Here is a 23,160-nt window from a genome sequence, read left to right as displayed (position 1 = left end):
AAATCATTCAGATTGGAACATGAAAGCACTGAATTGGTCATTCCTCGAATTACAGCTTGAGATCCACCATTTCCTTGCTCAAGGCTTGGAGATTTTTCTTCAGATCACGAATGTAGACCGTATGCTTGGAGGTGTGATCACATATATAAGCATGGAACAAGACCCAAGATTGAGCTCAGGAACTCCATAGCTTTCCGGAAGTTACAGAAAATAGGATTAGAATTCAGCCAAAGATGGAGCAGAGAAGAAAGATGAATCACTGCACTGCACTGTGTGAATTTGAAAAGTCCAGAGTTGAAACTTGAGTAACATGGGAGACAGGTCATCACCAACAAAATAAAATAATTTTCCTAAATTAACATCAAGTGGATTTTTAATATTGTATAGATTAATAGATTGACAGATGGAGACCACATGCAAATATATTTTTCTAAGCATCAAGTGGGCTCTAATTATAACATTCAAATATCTTTGGGAGAAGCAAAATTTGGTCCATCCAGCGATGAGACACGCACATTATAATGCCATTATTAATTTTAGCCGAGGCTCCCACTTCGTAACTTTCTACTCTCTTCCCTCTTGATTCCACGCTTTCTGTTGTATATGTTTACATGTCCCTTTCTACATGTGAACATAACGAAATTTGTATTATGAGACAAAGTCTCATTGATAGGTTTCAATTGTATTTAAAATGTCGTTTAAATGTCTTTGGTGGTGGTTTGCTTTTGTATTATAATCGGGGTGGGTATTATATATAATTAAATCAAGGGTAGATTTGAGATTTTGTTTTAAGACTTTGATTCCATTTGATAATATTTTTAAAAAATATTTTTTGAAAATGTTTTAGTTTAAAAAATGTTTTTGAAAAATAATTAAGCATTTGATAAAATTTAAAAAACACGACCAATCACTTGTAATGTCTAGGCCCAATAGGATGGGTTGGAAAAATATAATTAAATAAAGGGTAGATTTGAGATTTTGTTTTAAGATTTTGATTCCATTTTTGATAATATTTTTAAAAAGGTATTTTTAGTTTAAAAAGTGTTTTTGAAAAAAAATTAAGTATTTAATAAAATTTTAAAAACACTTTTAAATAGATGAAAAATCACTTGTAATGTCTCTTAAAAAAACATTTGATAGTTAATTCTTCCAAAAGTACCTTTAGAAAAAATACTTCTATTAAAAACACTTAAAAAAATCGGTCAAACACACATTTTAAATTGCCTTCTTTTATATAAATATATATATTCATTCTAGTTTTATAGTGATTCATGTTACTTCACCTTAATTTTTCTTTTGCCTTTTTCAATATATGTAAAATAAAAATAAAAATTAATTTTCTTAAAATAGGAAAGTAAATTCCTATAGATTTGAGATGAAGATGGGAATATGTTTAAAAAATAAGAACAAGTCTGGTTAGGAGCAACCGGTTCTAACCTTGGGTCATTAGCATTCTCAATTACACAACCTTAGATTTTTTATAAGCATTATTGAAGAAATTAAGGTTTGGGTTTCCATAACATCATTTTTTGCAAGAGTTCATAATCTTTTATATTCATTTTATGCATATGAGCTTTCAAATACAATGTTCTCAAAATCTTATTAGTCATTGAGTTGGTAAATTATTGCATTACAATTTCTTGATTGAATTGATGATTCAAGTGATTGAAACATGATATCGGCATGACAACATGGATATCTAGTTCATATATTGTTCAAATTTAAAATAATATAACAAGTTAAAATTATAAAAATAATTAAAATATTAAAATATTATTATTTTTAATATATATCTTGTTACATCATTTCTCATTTATTTAGTAGTCTTTTATATATTTAAGTCTTTTTCTACGGGGGTTGGTTTAGGATTATCATACTTGGTTTTATACCAATTTGTGTAAAGTTTTTATTTTAGATTTAATATTATACTCATTATTTTGTTATATTGTTATAATCGTATGAAGACTTTTGTTCATGTTTATCCCAGAATGGAAGGTGGATAAATATGAAAAATAAGATCAGATTAGTCCAATCTGTTATCCAATTAGTCAAATTAGATGCTTCAATCTTATTCTCAAAATATTGTTCAAATGTGCTAAATTATCTTAAATATAAAAATTAGACATAAAATTATATTTTTAATAATAAATAATAAATATTAGGCTTGAATTACAACAATAAATACATTATATTCGAATTTTAAAATATGCTCAATGGTTCCTTTAACCTTCTACTTGATAATTTTAGCTTTTCAAATTTAATGAGATATTTTTGAATAAGAGATTTCACTTTCAAGTAATATTGACTAATTATAATTTCATCCTGTGAAATTGATAGTAGTTGATTCTCCAATAGGAACTATAATTAGACAATGCAAATACATCTCATACATGTATTTAAACAAGTTAAGTGAGTTAGATAAGTCGAGTAATCAAGTTCCAATACAGTCCATTTAGCAAATGAGTTGACATAATTATTATACGGATATGATTACACCTTATTCAAACCTACTAAAATTCATATAATTTTCGAATGGTGTTATTCTGGCTTATCAAAATTGCCACCTATTTATTCAACTTTAATAATTTTACTTTTGACTTAATAATATACTAAGAGGTTGTGAAGCAATCCTTGGTAGTTAATGGAGCTTGCTAGTGATCCACCTCACCAAAGGCACTCTGCTTCCATCCATTTCTATTAATATTTTTACTTATTTTGCTTGTGTTCAACATGATGCCTTTTTGAATAATTGTATTTGTGAATAAATTTAAATTGTTCCTCAAATGGATCCTCCAAAACCAGCAAGAACTGGATCTAGAATGTCAAGGAAGGTACACAATTTTTCTGCAACTAAAAAGCCCTTGATTGCATAAGCATTTTTAATTTAATTTAAATATTTGTTGGTGTCTAAATTTAAATTAAAATAATTTATGATTAACATGACAATGAGACAGGTTTTTTCCTATACTCATCTTTAATAAGATAGATTTAAATGAAGATAAATAGATCATATACAAGTTCAAGAATTTTTTTTTTTTTTTTTTAAAAAAAAAAAACTAGGGTTGGTTAGGGGCAAGGTTCAAGATATGCCTTGTCCTAGGCTCCTAACCCACCACTTTCCAACCCATATAATTAAATTTAAAAATAATTTAATTTATGGTTTTTCATATTCTTCTTTTTTTAACATATAAAATAATTTTATAAATATATTTTTAAATAAAATAAGTTACAAAATTTATAGGCCCCGTGCCACCTAGGCTTGGCTCGCGGGCGGGCACCAAGCAAGGCCCCGTGCCACCTTGGCTTGGCTCGCGGGCGGGCACCATGCAAGGTTAATATTTATTTATTTATAAAATATATTTATTTTCAATTTTTTAAAAACTAAAAATTAATAAATAAATGGTATAAGACGGGTATGAGAAATTCTCATATCCATCCTATTTTATTTAAAAAATTTTATTAGGATAGGAATGAGAATAAATTAATATAAATGAGAAATATTAGAATTAGGCAACATCAATTATATGCAACACATTCTATGTTTCGATTTTCGAGTCATTGGTGGTCAATCATTGGACTTGATGGGAATTGCCCCATAAATGGAAACTCAAAGTGTTTTAGATGTCCCATACTTGTGAAATTTAATAAGCCATCTCTTTATTTTTCATGAACTTGATTATACATCCTTTTCTTTTCCTGTGATTTCATGGACAATATGAACTCTTAAACTTGTAAGATCTTCCGCGAGAGCCGTATGTTCAAACAGGCCTAAAGAAACAAGTATGATCTCGAAAGGTCTGTGGGCTATACGTACAAGAATTTTGAAGCATCCAAAGCTACAAAACATTCTTTTTGGCATGCGATATCTATTCTACCAAAAATTACTGTTTAGTCTCAGTTTCCTATCATAGGATGGTGTGTTCCATTAGATGAATCTTCTTAAGATGTTGCATGTCTTCTTTTATTGTACCAAGAATTACATCTTAGTTTCAAAGATCGGTTAATTGAAATGGAAACTACCAAGTGTTTGCTTTCTGAATTTCTTTTCCTTTCTCTCCTATTCTTTTCTTTTTTTGTTCAAGTATTTTCAAATTCCTTGAACAAATCATTCTTATTAGAGCAGGAGGGACAAGAGTGAACAATGTAAAGTAATGAAATTTCATCAAGCACTGAAGCTATGAATATTAACCAGCAAAGAAAAAGAAGCCTCCACTGAAGGAAAATGAAAGTACTTTTCAATGCTATTTAGAGCGATCTGTGAGGGGTACCAAATTATAATGCAATGTTGAATAAGATCGACTCTGCTTATGATTTCGACTCCTTGATCAAATTTCTTTTCCATCACAATTACATTAAGAAAAATCACCATTAACGACCTCAAATGTGAAAATCAACTCCAGTTTTTCTCACAACATTTCATTCATAAAGGGCGTTCAAAGTTTTCTAGAGAGGAACTTAAGGCCAGGTATACAAATTAACTGCTTTACATTACATCATGGACAACACACTTGGCAGTGGGATATGGAACTCAAGGAAGTATGCACTCTGGTATATGAGCTAAAGTGCAGAGGAAACACAAGCAACCAGCTGACGCCCAAGGACTCAAAAAGGCAAAAGCATTCCCATATCATATTGACCCACCAGAGCAACCACCATGAAGATTCCAGCGTCGGCATACAACAGGCAGATTACTAGCAGCTTCTGAGCCACCATACTCCACTGACCTCAACAAAGAAAACAAACCCAGCCTACATCAAAAGCCAAAGGCAACCCACAGAATCCAATTCCAGCAAACACATGGATCCCAGCCAAAGCCTGCCGAGATGAGCCCCTGCATCTGGACATTAACCAACTTTCCCAGCAGACTGAGCACCATGAATAACGATACTCTGAGAATCAGCACACCGCCACAAAACATATCAGAAACTCAGACCAGCAAGCAAACATAATCCAGCTCACGTCTATACCAATTAGAAGGAAAAAGAGCAGGACAACGGAAGCAGCCGATGAAGCTCAGATCCCAACTGAGTAAGAAGGGGTAGAACAAGACCCTGCTCTGCATCCAACCAAAAACCTCAAGGCTCCACTAGATAGAGCTAATTGAATCCCAGCTGTTGTCAGAACTTCTAGAACAAGCCCCAACTCTGAATGCAATAGAAAAAAGAAAAGAAAAAAAAGAACAACTGAGAGTCAACCAGATAGAGGCAACTCAACAAAAGAAGAGAAATTACATATAGTTGGTCCTGGTAAATACATTAAACAAAGCGAGAATTCTTAATGGAATATCTTTACCTACAGTTGTTGTGAAACACCTGTTGTTTCAACTTGAAATATAAGGAATTAAGTTGAAATTAGGTATTCTCTCTTTCTGTTTATAGATTGAAATGAACCGAAAAAATTAAGACACAATAAACAATATAGTTGAGAACTCTGCACATTTTCAAGTTCTCAAGTAACCAAAAGGAAATGTCATTAGATGTTTAAATAAAAGACCTCCTTCAAAGTCCCTTCTGGGCAAACTTTATAACAGTTACTTCAAAAGGGGGCAAACTTGATAGATCAAACATTGAAAGTTATTATGATGTTGAGACTTTGATGCACTTTGGCATAGATATATAGAGTAAAAAATTCCACAAAAGAATGGGATTAAGGAAAGAAAATGATTTTCCAAATATAGTATAAAAGTTAATTAATACCTGAAAGATTGATAGAAGTTAATTTGATACCGGTTGTTCTTGCACATCATCTATGCTGCCAGTTTCAGACTCCTCAGTGTCAGTTGAATATGCTTCAGCTTCATGGATTTGGAAATACGGAGTAAAAGAGTGCTTGCAAGTTTCATTGTTCCACTTCAACTGATTCCACCAACTTGTCTCTCCTTTAATTTTCTTCAGACTATTATTTGAAGTGTTGGAATCAAACGGGAGACTCCTTAAGCCTTTGCATTCATACACCTTGATGATTTCAAGAGAGGGAAAGAGTAGTGGATGCTGGTAGATGCTCTTCAATCTTGGCAACCTATTGAGCTTGAGGGACTTGAGCCTTGAGAATATGTCCAATTTTTCCTTAATTTCACAGACTTCACTATCATCACGTATCACTTCTTCTATCAATTCACAATCTTCAACGTAAAGTCTTTCAAGATATGGAGCATAAACAAGCCATGTTAAGTCTAACAATTTTGAACAATGTTCTACAAACACAGCACGAAGGGTGTGGAAGTATTCCTCCCTTGCTGCAATTTTGTTTGGAAGAGTCAAATCATTGTGTATCCCTTGTCTTTCCACATTAATTTTCACTTCTTTCAATTTATTGCAATGGCTTATATAAAGCTGCTTCAAATGCTCCGTTCTTTTAAAAAATGAAGATGATAGGTCAAGTGAGATCACATCCCCCCCTTTATGTAAATGTAGATGACGTATGCACCTTTGTAATTTATGACTACTCTTTAGTTTGTTGAATGAAAGAGCATTGCATATGGTGATTGATATCTCACTGATGTCATTCAAGGACTCCAACTCCTCCAGTACAGTTTCTTCAACTCCACTTGTAATATTGGATTCGTAAATGGAGAACAACTTCAAGGATATAAGGCTTGATATCATATCTTGTGGAATAATTTCAAGGGATTTCATACCATCCATAATCAAAATCATCAGATTTTTCAAATTCTTTAGTTCAATGGGCAACTCCCTTATTCTTGTGTGTGACAGATTAAGATATCTCAAGGCACCCAATTTACCAATCCCAGTAGGCAACTCGCTTAAATTATCATTGTCTGACAAATCCAGAACTCTTAGTAGAAGCATGAATTGAAAGAATCCACTTGGAAATTTCTTCAAATTATGACATTTTTTCACAAATAAAGTCTTAAGATTGGGGCACACCAATGTTTCTGGGAACTTCCCAACATCCATATCCCATAATGATATCTTCTCTGTTTCTCTCAATTTGGAAGTTTCTTGATCTTCATCAAGCCTGGCAACTTTATTGTATACTAGAATTTTGTTCTTTTTCACCCCATGTTCACCATATAACCACAAAGCCATGTCCCGGATCACATCGTGCATCTTAACCCTTCCTTCTTTTGAACCACTACTCTCCAATAAACATGCATGCTTTAAAGTTTTAATAATTTTCCCCCCTTGATCGCGTGCTTCATGTATGTCATGAACTTCACCCAAGAACCCCTCCCCTATCCAAAGTTCTACAAGAAGAATATTAAAAACCTCCCAGTCCTCTCGGAACATGGAATGATATATAAAACAAGATTTGCTGGCATTGTCAGGCAACCTATCATAACTGAGTTTCAATCGATGAAACAATTTATCTTCCATACCTGTGATTTCAGCTGGAGATTTGCGTAGATCTTGTATTACCTTGTCCCAGTTTGAGGGATCTTTCTCAGCCGCCATGGCCCGCCCAAGAGTGACAAGAGCGAGAGGTAAACCTTTGCACTCTTCAGCAACATCCTTTGCAAGCATCAGTATATGCGGATGAGATTTTAATATTTCTTCTCCTACCTCCCTCTGGAACAAAGTCCAGGCATCTTCTGACTCCCAACATTCCACTTCTATACTCTTCTGAGCTTTCATTTGGCGGCAGACATCCAGTGAACGGGTCGTCAAAACTATCTTGGACTTATTTTCAGTATCTGGACGCGGGACCCCCATTTCTAGGAGATCAAGTCCCTCCCAAATGTCATCCAACAACATGATGAACCTTTTTCTTTTCAAAACTCTCAATATTTCTGCAGCCTTCTCCTCCCTACTGCTTCTAGTTTCCCATTTATCACGTGGGATTTCCAATTTATTCCAAATAACTTGTTGAATTTTTTCAATGTCGGGCGATTTTGACACCACAGCCCAAGTCACAACCTCAAAGTCATTGGATGTTGTGAGGAATTCATTGTTGATTTTCTTCAAGAGGGTGGTTTTGCCAACACCCCCCATTCCATACAATCCCATAATTCCCACTTGTGGATCTTTGAGAAACCTACAGCTCTTTTCATACGCCAATTGTGGGCCCACAGTCGCCTCCATGGGCAGTTCATCAACTGGAGGACGAGGCAACATCTCGGCACCAACATCGAAATGTCCTTTGCCGATTTGACCAGATACAGCAACCAGCTTTTCACTTGCCGCCTTTCCAATCCTGTAGCTAGACCAACAATTCCTGGGACAGCATCCGAGACAACTCTTCTGGATTTCTTGATCTCCTCTTTGCAGAATTTCGTGAACTTCTTTCTCCATGTCTTCTACTTCACGGATCCACCCACCCACTTCCTTTCTGCGCTTCATCTGTTGTTGCTCTGCACGTTCAACCCTTGCCTTCACATCTTCATACAAGTTGTTCAGAACCACCATTTCTTTCATCAAGGCTTCGATATTTTTTCTCAGATCACGAATGTAGACCGTATGCTTGGAGGTGTGATCATAGAAGCAGGGGACCAGACCCACGATTGAGCTCAGAAACTCCATAGCTTTCCGTAAGTTACAGACAAAAGGATTACAATTCAGCCAAAAATGGAACAAAGAAGAAAGATGAATCACTGCACTTTGTTAATTTGAAAAGTCCAGAGTTGAAACTTGAGTAACATCGGAGACAGGCCACCCCCAACAAAGTGATTTTCCTAAATCAACAAGAAGTGAATTTTTAATATTGTATAGATTAATTGATTGACAGATGGAGATCACTTGCAAATGTATTTTTCTAAGCATCAAGCGGGCTCTAATTATAATATTGAAAGAGTTTTGGGAGAAGCAAAATTCGGTCCATCCAGCGCTGAGACCCGCACATGATAATGCCGTTGTTAATTTTATTTTACCAAGGCTCCACCACTTCGTAACTTCCTACTCTCTTCCCTCTTGATTCCAAGCTTTCTATTGTATATGTGTAGACCCCCTCAGCTAGGGGCATGGGCCGGTTTTTATTTTTATTCATTTTTTTTCTTCTTCTTTTCTGCTTTCTTTATCCACCCGAGGACGGCTGGAAGTGGAAGGAGGGAGAAGGAACTATCCTTAGGCGGCTGTAGGGAGCAGGGAACAGGGGAGCAGGTGCTAGATTTCCGGATCTGGGGAAAAAGGCAAAGAAGAAAAGAGAAGATCCATGAGAGAGGGGATCTGGAGGGAGTTTTAGAGAGCTTGGGCGGGAAGGCAAGCTGCCGGAGCTAGAGAAGAAAGGAAGGGGGAAACCATTTTTTTGGCTTACGGGAGAAATCCAGGTATGAACGCGGCAACCATCTCGTTTCCCTCTATTCGTTATTTTCTTCAGTTTTCTATTGATCATTTCCGGGCATTAGGTTGACTGTGAATGGGTAGAGGGTCGTACGACTATTCTGAATGTTTTCCTTTTTTTTTAGGTTGCTTTGAAAGGGTCCTAACATGTTCGTTCTCTTTTCTTTGGCTTTTTTTATTATTGAGATCTGTTGGGCTCTGTTTTCTTTTGACACTTGTAGTAGTGTTTTTCTTGTTTGCATCATCTTTACCCATTTTCCCTCCAAACTCTCCACCCATTTCATGCCTACCAATCACCATGCATAAAAAACTGGACTTGGAAGCCAAGATAGTTGGGCTGGGGATGAATGCTGGTCGTGAAGGCTACTCAAATGACGGAGCTCCCAGCAGAATGCGCCAATGACAGCCACGCGTGGCCCCCGCGACGCCAGCGCTGATGGCGCCCTCCTCGCGGACGGCGAGTGCAGCGTCTTCCGTGTCGTCACCCGCACTCACGACGAAGGCCTCCATGTCGCCGACGTCGGGGACAGTCCCAACTCCGGCAACTGCGGCGTCCATGATGGAGGTTCCTAGATGGAAGGTGGCACCCAGGCGTGAAGGCAAATTTTGTTAAAGATTAAAAGCTTGGGCTTCATGCTAGTGGACATGGGCTAAAGCTGAAGCCCAAGTCCAAGCTTCTGTCCACCCACTTTACCTTGGCCCATGCCTATTTCAAGCCCACCCACTTTAAGTTAACCCATTTGCCTTTTATATATATATAATTTACATTTCTAAAAAGCACTAATTCCTCAATAAATTTTCTAAATTCCAACTCCCCAATCCTACTCACAATATATACAATCTTCAAATAATCTCAAAACTCCAATTTCCGAAACTTTAATTCTCACCTCAATTTATTTAATTATAATCATTTTAATTTATTTACTTATTTGTTTATATATAAAGAAAAATAAAAAATAAGAAAAATAAAAACTCGACTTTTAAATAACTTCTCAAAATTCCGATTTTAATTTCTAATTCCTGAAAATTCCAAAATTCACATTAATCTATTTAGTTATAATTTTATTTATTTACTTTAAAATTCCATTTTAAATAAATTCATTAAAATTTTCGACTTCCGTTTTAATTTCTAATTCCAAAATTCCAACATTCACATTAATCTATTTAATTATAATTTTATTTATTTACTTTAAAATTCCATTTTAAATAAATTCATTAAAATTTCCGACTTCCGTTTTAATTTCTAATTCCAAAATTCCAACATTCATATTAATCTATTTAATTATTATTTTATTTATTTACTTTAAAATTCCATTTTAAACAATTCATTAAAATTTCCGACTCCCGATTTTAATTTCTAATTCCTGAAAATTCCAAAATTCACATTAATCTATTTAATTATTATTTTATTTATTTACTTTAAAATTCCATTTTAAACAATTTATTAAAATTTCCGACTCCCGATTTTAATTTCTAATTCCTGAAAATTCCAAAATTCGCATTAATCTATTTAGTTATAATTTTATTTATTTACTTTAAAATTCCATTTTAAATAATTCATTAAAATTTTTGACTTCCGATTTAATTTCTAATTCCAAAATTCCAGTACTCACATGAATCTATTTAATTATTATTATTTTAGTATTTTATTTTGAAATCCCATTTTAAACAATTCTTCAAAATTCCAATTCCTGAACTTAATTTCCGATTTCCAAAATTCTAATTTCTTTCAAATTTAATATCCGAAATTCCAATTCTTAAATTTAGTTATCAAGACTCCAATCTTCAAATAATTTTCGAGACTCCAATTTCCAACTAAATCTCAAAAACCCAGTTTTTCTCTCGAACAGTTTTAATTCCACTTCGATTCTTAAATAATGTTTTATTTCTTTTGATTTTTACACAAGCAAGAGTGATGAATCTTCATGATTCCGAAATAATGGGATTCGTGAGATTAATTCAGGCAGGATCAATTGGGTTTTGGTGGGACCCAACATATGTGATTTTCTCATTGATTGCTTGATTGTCATACTTGATTAGCTTGCCTCACTCTATGATCTGCATGCGATTATTTTGTATTTGTGCACTAACCTTGTCTCTTATGATAGCGCTCAGCTTACGACTAAGGTACGTCCCGTACCCCGATTGTGTTTATTGATCATCTCTCACTTTCACACATTTGATCATTGTTTGGTATCCATGCTTAATTAATCAATTGTTATGCCACATCAGCTTCACTTTATTAGTAGAGACCCGACTTTAGGGACTTAGAGGGGTGCTACGGTTCGTACCGTACCTTCCCGATAAGTAACCTGACCCCCGAGCCCGATCCGGTTTTTCACAGACCGCCTTTTCTAAAATAAGGAGTCACACTTAGGGTTTTCTTTCTTATTTTGTTTACCCCTTTAAAAATAAAACAAAAATAAGTGGCGACTCCAAGTCATTTTCTTAATCAATAAAAATCATTTTTCAAATTAAAATCGAGTTCGCCATCGAGTGAAAAACGCATTGAGCCGAAATACGGGGTCCACAATATGATTTTTAGTTTTTATGTATTATTTGTCCCTTTCTTCATGTGAACATAACGAAATTTGTATTATGAGACAAAGTCTCATTGATAGGTTCCGATTGTCTTTAAAATGTTGTTTAAATATCCTTAGTGGTGGTTTGCTTTTGTATTATAACAGGGGTGGGTATTTCAAGGATGCCTAGGCTTATGGATGGATTTGAAAAGTATAATTAAATCAAGGGATTTTATTTTAAGATTTACACGTCCATTTGATATTATTTTTAAAAAAACACTTCTTCCTTAAAAAATATTTTTGAACAAAAATAAGTATTTAATAAAATTTAGTAAATAGTTTTAAACAAATAAAAAATCATTTGTGGTGCTTTTTGAAATAAATATTTAATAAATGATTCTCTTAAAATTACTTATAATTAAATCAAGGGGTGATTTGGGATTTTATTTTAAGATTTATGGTCCATTTAATAGTGTTTTTAAAAAGCACTTCTAGCTTAATTTTTTTTTAAAATAAAGTATTTAATAAAATTTAGAAAACACTTTTAAACAAATAAAAAAAATCATTTGTGGTGCTTTTTGAAATAAATATTTAATAAATGATTCTCTTAAAATTACTTATAATTAAATCAAGGGGTGATTTGGGATTTTATTTTAAGATTTATGGTCCATTTAATAGTGTTTTTAAAAAGCACTTCTAGCTTAATTTTTTTTTCTAAATAAAGTATTTAATAAAATTTAGAAGACACTTTTAAACAAATAAAAAAAATCATTTGTGGTGTTTTTTGAAAAAACACTTAAAACCTATTTGGTAGTGATTCTAAGAAGTGTTTATAACCTTTTAACATTTGAAAATTATTATCATTTAAGTATTAAAAATGTTAAAAACGTTTCCAAGAATCACTATCACACACACTCTTAGAATACATTTTATGATGATTTTAGAAAACGTTTCTAGCATTTCTAACACTTAAATAATACAAATTTTAAAGTGTTAAAAAGTTTAAAAACACTTCCTAAAATCACTACTAAACGGGGTTTTAAAGTGCGTCTAACAATAATTTTAAAAAATATTTTTATTCTTTCTAACACTTGAAAATTTTTATTTTTCAAGTATTAAAAAACTAAAAACACTATTTTAAAATCATTATCAAACGCACTTTTAATAGGTAATTATCTCAAAATCACTTCTAAAAAAATACTTTTATTAAAATTAAAAACACTTCAAAATTAAACACTGTTAAATACACTTTTAAATTATCTTCTCACATATATGTCGAGATTGATTCAAGTTTTATAGTGGTTCATATCGCTCAATCTTATTTTTTCTTTTACCTTTTTCAATATATGTAAAATAAAAAGAATAATTAATTTTCTTAAAATAGAAAGGTAAACTTCCAGACTTGAGATGAAGATGGGAATATGTATAAGAATAAGTCTGGTTAGGAGTGACTAGTTATAACCTTGCATCATTAGTGTCCTCAATTACACAACTTTTTACTACAAAAATTTTAATAAGCATTATTGAAGAAATTAAGGTTTGAGGTTTCCATATTTTCATGAAGTTACTTTTCTTTGCAAGAGTATAAGATGGATGAATGAATGGATGAATGGTCAAACTATATTATGCAAGATTTACATTACAACATTTAAATATATACATGACTTTCCAAAAGATACATCATCTATACACGGTGTGTATATATATATATATGTATGTATATATGTATATATGTATGTATGTATATATTACTTCTAAACATAAGAATTGACTATTGACTATGCTTGATTTGTGGATGAGATTATTACTTCTAAACATAAGAATTGACTATTGACTATGCTTGATTTGTGGATGAGATTATTGGTTCTCTCCTAAGATGCCTAAACATAAGAATTTTGATTTGTATTATTGAAGAAATTAAGGTTTGGGGTTTCCATATTTTCATGAAGTAAGTTTTCTTTGCAAGAATTTCATGATCTTTTATATTCATTTTTTGTGGTGAGTTTTCAAATACAATATTTTGAAAATCTTATTAATTAGTTATTGAATTGAAAATTATTGCATTAGACTTTCTTAATTGAATTGATGGTTCAAGTAATTGAAACATGATATCAGCATGGCAATATGCAGATATAATTCATATATTATTAAAATTTAAAATAATATATGGAGTTAAAAATATAAAAAAAATTAAAATACTAGACAATGATTCTTTATATATATATATATATATATATATATATATATCTTTTAACATTATTTCTCATTTATTTACTTTGACTTTTGTATATTTAAGTATTTTTACAGGGGTTGGTTTATGGTGAACATATTTGGTTTTATACTAATTTGTGTAAAGTTTTTATTTTAGATTTAATTAGAATGTATTAATTAAATATTATTAATAACAAAATATTGTGATTTTATTATTTAATATTTTAAATATAATAATATTTCTTATTTTACTAACACACACACACACATATATATAAATATATATATATAACTTATATAACAATATGTCGAAGACTAAAATAAAATTTTTGTTATTTAATGTTAAACTCATTATTTTAGTGTTTATATTGTTATAATCATATAAAGACTTTTGTTCATATTTATCATAGAATTGAAGGTGGAAAAAATATGAAAAATAAGATTGGATTAGTTTGATTTGCTATCCAATTAGTCAAATTAGATGCTCCGATCTTATTCTCAAAGCATTGTTCAAATGTGCTAAATTATCTTAAATATGAAATTATATTTTTAATAATAAATAATAAATATTGGGCTTGATAAACACATTATATTCAAATTTTAAACTATGCTCAATGGTTCTTTTAACTTTCTACTTTATAATTTTAACTTTTAAATTTAAATGAAAAATTTTATGAGTAAGATTTCACCTTCAACTAATATTGACTAATGAAAGTTTTGTTCCATGAAATTGATAATAACTCATTCTCCAATAAGACCATAATTAGGCAATACAAATGTGTTTTACAAATACCTTTAGACCTGCTAAGATTTATATAATTTTCGAATGGTGTCATTATGACGTATCAAGATTGCCACTTGTTTATATAACTTTAATAATTCTACTTACGACTTAATAACATACAAAGAGAGGTTGTGAAGGAATCCTTTGTAATAAATTGAGCTTGTCATGGAGCTTGTCCCCCTGATCCAACTCACCAAAGGCACTCTATACAACATTCTTCTAGTAGCATTAGCTATGTTTCAACATCATTACCATTAATACATTTTACACATCATGTTTGAAAACAATATAAAAATCAAACTTATAACAAAAATCAAGACAACTATCTAGTCCTCAAAGCTAGCTTCTAGGAATTTGAATTCAACAACAACTCCTCAAACTAAAAACTTCCAATATAATTAAACAAGTATCTTGTTAACAAATACTTCATCATTTACCCAAGATTTGTGGTTCAACTTAAATAAAATTATAATTAATAATTTTAGGATAATATATGAATGCTAGCAACTTAAAGTTTATAAAAAATTGTTGGTCAATTAATAGAATTAATGGTTATAACCTTTTCTAACATCTAAATCAATCATACAAGAGTAGTTGATTATATATTTTTATTCCAAAAAAAATGTATAAAATAAGGTAAAATAACATGTTAACAACAAATTTTGTTGCCAAGCTTGAAAATTGAGCCAACTATTCCCTCATTCAATTTCCCAACATAAAAATTAATTTAAAATTAGAAAATATAAAATATCTATATATATGTTGAAATAATTTTTTTCTTGATATGGAACTAAGGGTCTCCAAAAAGCCCGCGGCCCGCGGCCCGCGCAGGCCCGAGCCCGTTTATGGGCGGGCCGGGCCAGGCCGCGGGCCTAAATTTAGGCTCGGCCCATAGGCCCGCCCCTTTAAAAAAAAAAATACAAAAATAAAAAGTATTAAAAAAAATATTCATTTCAAAATTTTATTCATTGAATGTATAATTACATTTAAAAATGTGGGAAAAGTTTACATCACTATAAAATAAATACATCCCAACTAGGTTGGCACCTATTTATTTGTCAATCATCTGTATTTTTCAACCACAAAAAATAAAAATAAAAATATAATATACATTTAGTCATTATTTTCTGGCGGTGATGGCGAACTATCATGCATCCATGAAGATCTTGATAGTTTTAAAGATTCCATATTGGCAAACATCTCTGTTTCTCAAATGGAATCGTACATCCTTTTATCTACTATTTCCCAATCTTTTACACATATCCCTGCTTCAATAACGTCTGGCGCTAAGTTGCATCGTTTTTTACTAATAACTCTTCCACCTGCACTAAAAGCAGCTTCTGATGCAACTGTACTCACAGGAACTGTTAGTACATCACGAGCAATTATAGAAAGCACAGGATATTTGTGTTGATGTGATTTCCACCATATTAAAATATCAAAATCTTCTTGATCTTCAAATGGAATTATATCAGTATTAAGATATTTATCTAAATCAGATGTATTATTTGGAGAACTATTTGTTGTCTTTTTTCGACTTTTCAACATTTCTAGAGCTCCTTTATAAAAAGATGAGGAGTTTGTAGATGTAGGTGGTAATTTATTAGTATTAATATCATTACCATATTTTTCTTTATAATAGTTATATAAATTATGTAATAATGAATTTATTTCATTTTTAATTTCTTCAATTTTTATTTGGTCATTAAAATAAATAATTGTTAACCATTCATCCAAAGCTTCAAATTTCAATCTAGGGTCCACAATTAAAGCAATATAAAAAATTAAAGGTATTTCCCCCCAATATTTTCTAAATTTTTCTATCATTGCAAATATTGTATCATTAAATATTTCAAAACTTAAATATTTTTGAAGTACAATAAAAATATTAGTTATTTGCATAATAACTCGATTTGAAGTTGGATAATATACACCACAAAAAATGTTTGTTGAAGTATCAAAAATTTCAAAAAGATCTCTTAAAAGATCTGCAACATGCCAATCATAATCACTTAATGCATAAATATCTGCTTCACAATCATTGTTAAGTAATTATATTTCATATAATTCGACTACTTTTCTATATTTTGTAATATTTTGTAAAAGTTTATATGTGGAATTCCATCTAATGGCCATATCCAAATTTATATTTTTTCTTTTCATATTTAACATTTTGCAACAATCAAAAAATAATTCATGTTTTGCTTGAGAACTATTAATACTATATGCAATGCCTCTAATTTTTTCCAATGTATCATCAACATTTTTTAATCCATCCTTTACAATTAAATTTAAAATATGTGCACAACAACGCACATGAAATATTTTAGCATGATCTTCTTTTACTTGCCAATATCGTTTTAGTCTATGTATTGTTGTATCATTATTAGCAGCATTATCTAATGTTATTGTCAATATTTTATCACGAATGCCTAAATCTATAATTTCATCATTTATTAAAGATGCTATATTTTTACCACTATGTGGAGCATTTATTAATTTAAATGAAATTATTCTTTTATTTAATTTTCATTCATTATCAATGTAGTGAGCAGTTATACATAAAAAACCAGTGTGAGTTAAAGATGTCCAAATATCAGATGTTAAACAAATATTTCCTTCAAAATTTGCAAAAAAAAAAAATTTAAATTTCTTTTTGTGTATAAAATTTTTTCATAATATCTCTTTTAACTGTATTTCCAGACCAACCTTTAAATTGAGGATTAATACCTCGTTGAATTGTTCCTACAAAATCATGAGTTTTCATCATGTTGAAAGGTTGTTCTGCTCTTATTATATAATCAATCATTTCTTCACGACAGTTAGATTCATCATAAGAAAATGTTTTTAAATTTCCACTTTCATTTTTACCTAATTGCATATAATTTTTAATATCTACATTATTTTTAGTTTTACAATTTTCGTGATGTCTTTTTAAATGACTTGTGCCTGCATTTGAGCCACCAGTAAGAAATTTATTACAAATTTTATATTTTGCTTTTATTTCTTTTTTATTATTTTCTAAAATTATTTCTACTCTATCAAAAAAATTCCATATATTTGAAGTAAATTTTTTGTTTGATGATATTTCATCACATGGACTAGATGAAGAAGAAGCACTTGTCATATTATAATTATTGATAAAATATTATGCCAAAAATAATAAAGTAATAAATATAAAAAAAATGTAACAAAAAAATAAAGTAGTAGGAGTGAAGTATGTTACTCAATTAGAGAACCGATGCAGAAATTCCTAGCAAATTTGAACTCTTGGAGCCACCAATGCTTGTTTTGCACCACCAACAATATTGTATAATTTGAGGGAAAAATAAAAGAATTTGAAATATTGTAGAATGTGAGAGAAATAGAGAGAATTTGATGAAAAAATGAAAAGGGAGAAGATGTATTTATAGGAAGGCTTTAGAAAAAAAAAAAAAAAAAAAATTGGCCATGTGACCGTTGCCCAACGGTCACATGGCAGCTGGGAGCTGGGCTGGAGCTCCAACGGTCACATGACCGTTGGAGCCGTTAATTTTTTTTAAAAAAATAATATACTTTATTTTATATATATATAACTAACTCATTTAGTTAACACAAAATAAATGTGGCTCAGTTGGTTAGAGCCTTTATATTAAAGCATGAGGGGAGGGGTTCGAATCCCTCCCTCTCTCTTCCTTTCTAAAGCCATTTTGGCTTATTTAAAAAAGCCCAAGGCTCGGCCCGCGGCCCGGCCCGCCCAGCCCGCCCCCAGCCCGGCCCGTTGGCCCAGCCCGCCCCCAGCCCGCTAGCCCGCGGACTCATAGGCCGGGCCGCGGGCCTAACATTTTTCCATGGCCCGGCCCGCCCATTGGAGACCCTTATATGGAACTTCTTGAAGGAGGGGTAAATAGGTAGTCCAAGCAATTAACCCCTCAAAGTTAAATTGTTTTATTCCAACTCAATTATCATCAATATCTTATCAATCTCATGCATGAGATTTCCAATTACACATTTCAACATAGAATTTTATGTGGAAAGCACCTAGAAATCCCTAGGTATAAAAAAAAAAAACTATGGTTGGTCTCTTGACAATTGAATAATTCACTACTTATGAAAATAAAAGTTACACAACTTTACTTGATTAAATGCTTCCACTCCCTAAAGTTTTATATCACTATGCTCTTCTTCCACTTCCTTGATGCAACACTCTTATGCTCCTTAACTAGGGTGACAATGGGTCATATTATGTTGGATTTGTATTGTGTCAAGATAAAAACTAGTGAAAGTTTACTTAATTGGAATATGATTTGTTTAAACATCATGTTAAAATGACTTGATATAGACATAACTAATTTAATAAATAGGTTAAGTTGACCTCTATATGAATTGATATAGGTAACCCCCATTAATTTGATTCTAACCTATTAAACCTATTAACATTCATTAAACAAGATAACACGATTCTAATCCATTTAATATGTTAACATGATTCTACCTAGTGTAACATGTAATTACTATTCAAAAAGTACATAATTTAGATGATAAATATGGCATATGTTTCATTTTTTGCATAGTAATCATGTCTTTTTTACTCAAGTGACATGTTAGTACTTTTACAATTTTACTAACAAATCTTTGAAGTTGTGAAGTGATTTTTTTGAGGATAATTGAAGTGAAATTGATAAGAGGACATGGAGCAACATTTTTATGGAAAAAGGGAAATGATGATGTATTTATAACCATTTAATTTTCCATTCTCCAGTGAGGTGGGTAGTGTCTTAGTAGGTTTAACCCTCCCTCTAATTGATCCATCAATACATGTATTTTACTTCTCCATGTTTTATACCTAGGAAATAAATAAGTTGATTGAAAAACTAGGTCTAAAAGGTTGTTGGTCATTATTATTACTTAGAAAAATTAATTATTAAACATACTTCTTATTTTAGAAAAATAATAATATTCAATTCATACAAAAATCAGAAAAAGATTTATTGGTAGGCAACTTAAATAATTATGTCAAAAAAAATGTGAAAAACATTTTAAGGAAAATCATACTTGCTTATATCTAGGGAAGAAAATATCGTTGAAATATCGGTGTGTCGGCGGGTGGTGAAACGATATATAGCATGGATTTATCGGTGGTCAACGATTGGTCAACGTGGGCGGTCAACGCGGTCAAAGCTCAAAATTGAGTTTTTTTTTTTTTTGTTGCTGTTGGGGGATTCGAAGGTTCAACATGCATCCCCAACTCCTAGCTCCACTAGAGCAAACTTGCCCTTTGATATATAATATGCACTAAAGAAATATATATCGAAAGTTCGGATATAAATAAAATATTAAAAAAAAAACACTTTAAATAACAATTAATTATCACTATTTTATAATTGAATGAAATTTTTTCATTTAATTGATTAGTAAAAATATAACATAATTTTATTCAGAGTATTTTTAATATTATTAATATATTAAAAATTTATACATTTATCATCATTTATTTTATAATATATCATAATTTTAATATTAAATAGATTTTAAAATTAAACATATTATAATCATACATCACAATATTATCATCAAATATTATTTTATATAATTTAATAATCAATGTACACTTATCAAATTTATATTTTTTATTAACATGTACAATATTATATATATATCAATTTATTAAAAAAAAATAACTTTAAAATGTTTATTATGCTTTTAATTTCATTTCTAAGAGTTTTATTTTATATTTTTGTAAGTTTTGATCAATTTTAGGTTTACAGACATTTTGTGTCAAAATATCCACCGAAATATATTATAATCAAATATCACAATATAATCATCAAATAATATTTGATATAATTTAATAATCAATATACACTTATCAAATTTATATTTTTTGTTGACACGTATATATATATATATATACACACATTAATTTATTTAACAAAATAATTTTAAAATGTCTATTGTACTTTTAATTTCATTTCTAAAAGTTTTATTTTATATTTTTATAAATTTTGGTTAATTTTAGGTCTATCGATATTTTATGTCAAAATATTTACCAATATATCTCCGATATATCTGACATATTCGTAAAATCGAAATATTGATATATCCGTGATTCCGATATTTTCATTTTTGCTTATATCTTTTGGAAACACCATTACACTCAAAAACATTTTAAGGATCTTCACACTTGCTTTTATCTTTTGGAACCATGACACTCCATAATTGAGATAATTGACTTTGGAGTTGTCGGTTTTTAAATAGTTTTCAAGTCCATTGAAAAGTAATATTATATGCACTAAGTTTAGACAGATATGGGTTGCACTATTAGTATTTTCCAATTGAAAAGCGGATTAAATTAAACATAATTTGCTATAATTTTTTATTTTTATTTTGATTTTATTTCAAAGTTGAAGTGAGTGAAATTATAATTTGCAAAGAACAAAATGAATATAGGAAGAGATTTATAAAATATGAAATAACTTTATCTATAAATCAAAATAAAACTTTAATAATAAAATTTTATTTTTTATTTTCATTTTAAGATATATAGAAGCGAAAGATTTTATTAAGTTCTTTTTTAAAAAATAATAATAATAATAATAAATAAAAAAAAGACACTTTGGGCTTTTTAGGATGTATGCAAAAGAGACAAATGTTTTTTAAAAAAAGAATGTAGAATGAATGAGAAAGGAAGTACCAATTCAAAACAAACAAAAAATGAAAAAAAAAAGAAAAGGGGGAAGCAAAAATTAGTAGTGCCATTGATAAGCATATTATTTGGACACATTCATGAATACTTTAGGCAAAATCCAAACAAACAATATAAATATTGTTTGAATCATATGGATATTCCTTGGTATCAATTGGGAAAAAAATTGATTTGATTTGTCCAAATTCATTGACTTGAATTGTAGGGCACCCCCAGATCAAGTACATGTATTAATGACTGAATTTCCACCCCAAAAAAGTGTAGTGGATCACTTTAAAGGATTCATAATTTATCTTGGTATCAATCATATGTTTTTTTTTTTTTTTTACTATTTTCGTTTAAAAAACTTATGACCACTTAACAAGAAATTTAATATAGAAATTAAAAAAATTGTTGTTCCTTGTAAAAACTTTATTTTGATTTATGCTAAGAACTCTTTCATATATTATCTTTTAAAAATTATGATTTTGATTCAATTTTAACTTTTAGTTAAAGTGAAAAATAGGAAACTATTTCAAAGGCATTCCAAATATTTGTATTTTCTTCTAATTTGAATAAAAATAAATGTGAAAGTATTATTAAGACTTTGAATTTGAATGAAAGTTAAAACAATTTTTTTTTTTGGTATGTTTGAATGAGGAAAAATATGAGAAAAAGAAAATAAAGAAGAAAAAAATCGAAAGACAAAAAACCAATGAAAATAAAAAATAGGATTAAAACTAATAAATTAATTTTATTTTTTATATATTATTTTGAAGTCATTTCACTTATTTTAACTTTATTTTTATATAAAGATTAAATAATTTAAAATATTTAAAATTTCTTATATTTGATTTTATCTCGAATTTATCATAGTAAAACCAAATATGAAGAAAAATATTTTTTATATTTTTTTCCTTGATATTTTTGGGAACTAGATATATTTTTTTTGACAAAAATGAAACTTGTTTAATTAGTATGATGTCTTAATATTAATATCTAGTTTTACACTTTTTGTATTTTGTATTGAAATTGAACTCCCTCTCTATGTTGCTATGATTTGAACTTTAGATTCATAGTATTTGGCATTGATTAGGATCAATTAACTTAATGTTGCCCAAATGAAGTGGGTTCAATTTGAAATTTGGAAAACCAAATTTTTTAAGAAAAGGCTTTCCCCAAATTAGGAAAGTAAAAAATAGTGAGGAAGGTAAAATATAAAGAAGATTGGTTAGAAATTTACGTGTTTTCAAATTAATTAATCTTTATATAAAAATTAAAATAAATTAAACGACTTTGAAGTAATATATAATAACAATTTAGTGTTCACTTGTATGCATTGATATTTTCTAAATAAATTGATAATTTTTTATAATGTTTAAGCATGTTAAATACAAAGGGAGCGATAATTTTTTAAATGATATATAGTTGACTTCTTGAATAGGCAAGTAAGGTTGATTAATTTCTACCAATATTATATCATATTCAATTGCTTTTTTGCCGAAAAAATTAAGATATTCTAAGAGTTATGCTTCTTGATGTCACTTAGCTAATCTCTTCTTTCAGTCATACTTTCTTATTCTTATACGTCAATTTTAAAAGAGAGAAAATTTCAACACCATCTATTATAAGGCTTCTAAATATTAATTTACATGTGATCGACAACCTTTTTATTCGAAATACTTTAATAAAAATGGTTTTTGAAAATATTTTTAGGATAATTACTGATTAAATTTTTTTAGG

The 23,160-nt window shown here is 30.0% G+C and overlaps 1 protein-coding gene across 1 annotated transcript; it reads right to left on the bottom strand.

Annotated features, from left to right (window-relative positions):
• Window positions 1-4,384: 4,384 nt before the first annotated feature.
• On the bottom strand, window positions 4,385-8,613 carry LOC100248038 (disease resistance protein SUMM2). The gene is made up of 2 exons (XM_010656613.3): window positions 5,697-8,613; window positions 4,385-5,144 (listed from the first exon to the last, which is right to left on the bottom strand). The coding sequence occupies exon 1, from the start codon at window positions 8,478-8,480 to the stop codon at window positions 5,715-5,717; it is 2,766 nt and encodes a 921-aa protein (XP_010654915.1). The 5' UTR covers window positions 8,481-8,613; the 3' UTR covers window positions 4,385-5,144; window positions 5,697-5,714.
• Window positions 8,614-23,160: the final 14,547 nt, after the last annotated feature.

Source organism: Vitis vinifera, chromosome 9 (genome assembly GCF_030704535.1).
Source record: "Vitis vinifera cultivar Pinot Noir 40024 chromosome 9, ASM3070453v1".
Classification (NCBI taxonomy): domain Eukaryota; kingdom Viridiplantae; phylum Streptophyta; class Magnoliopsida; order Vitales; family Vitaceae; genus Vitis; species Vitis vinifera.
Note: the sequence above shows the minus strand (reverse complement) of the source record. Positions and strands in the feature narration are given on the sequence as shown.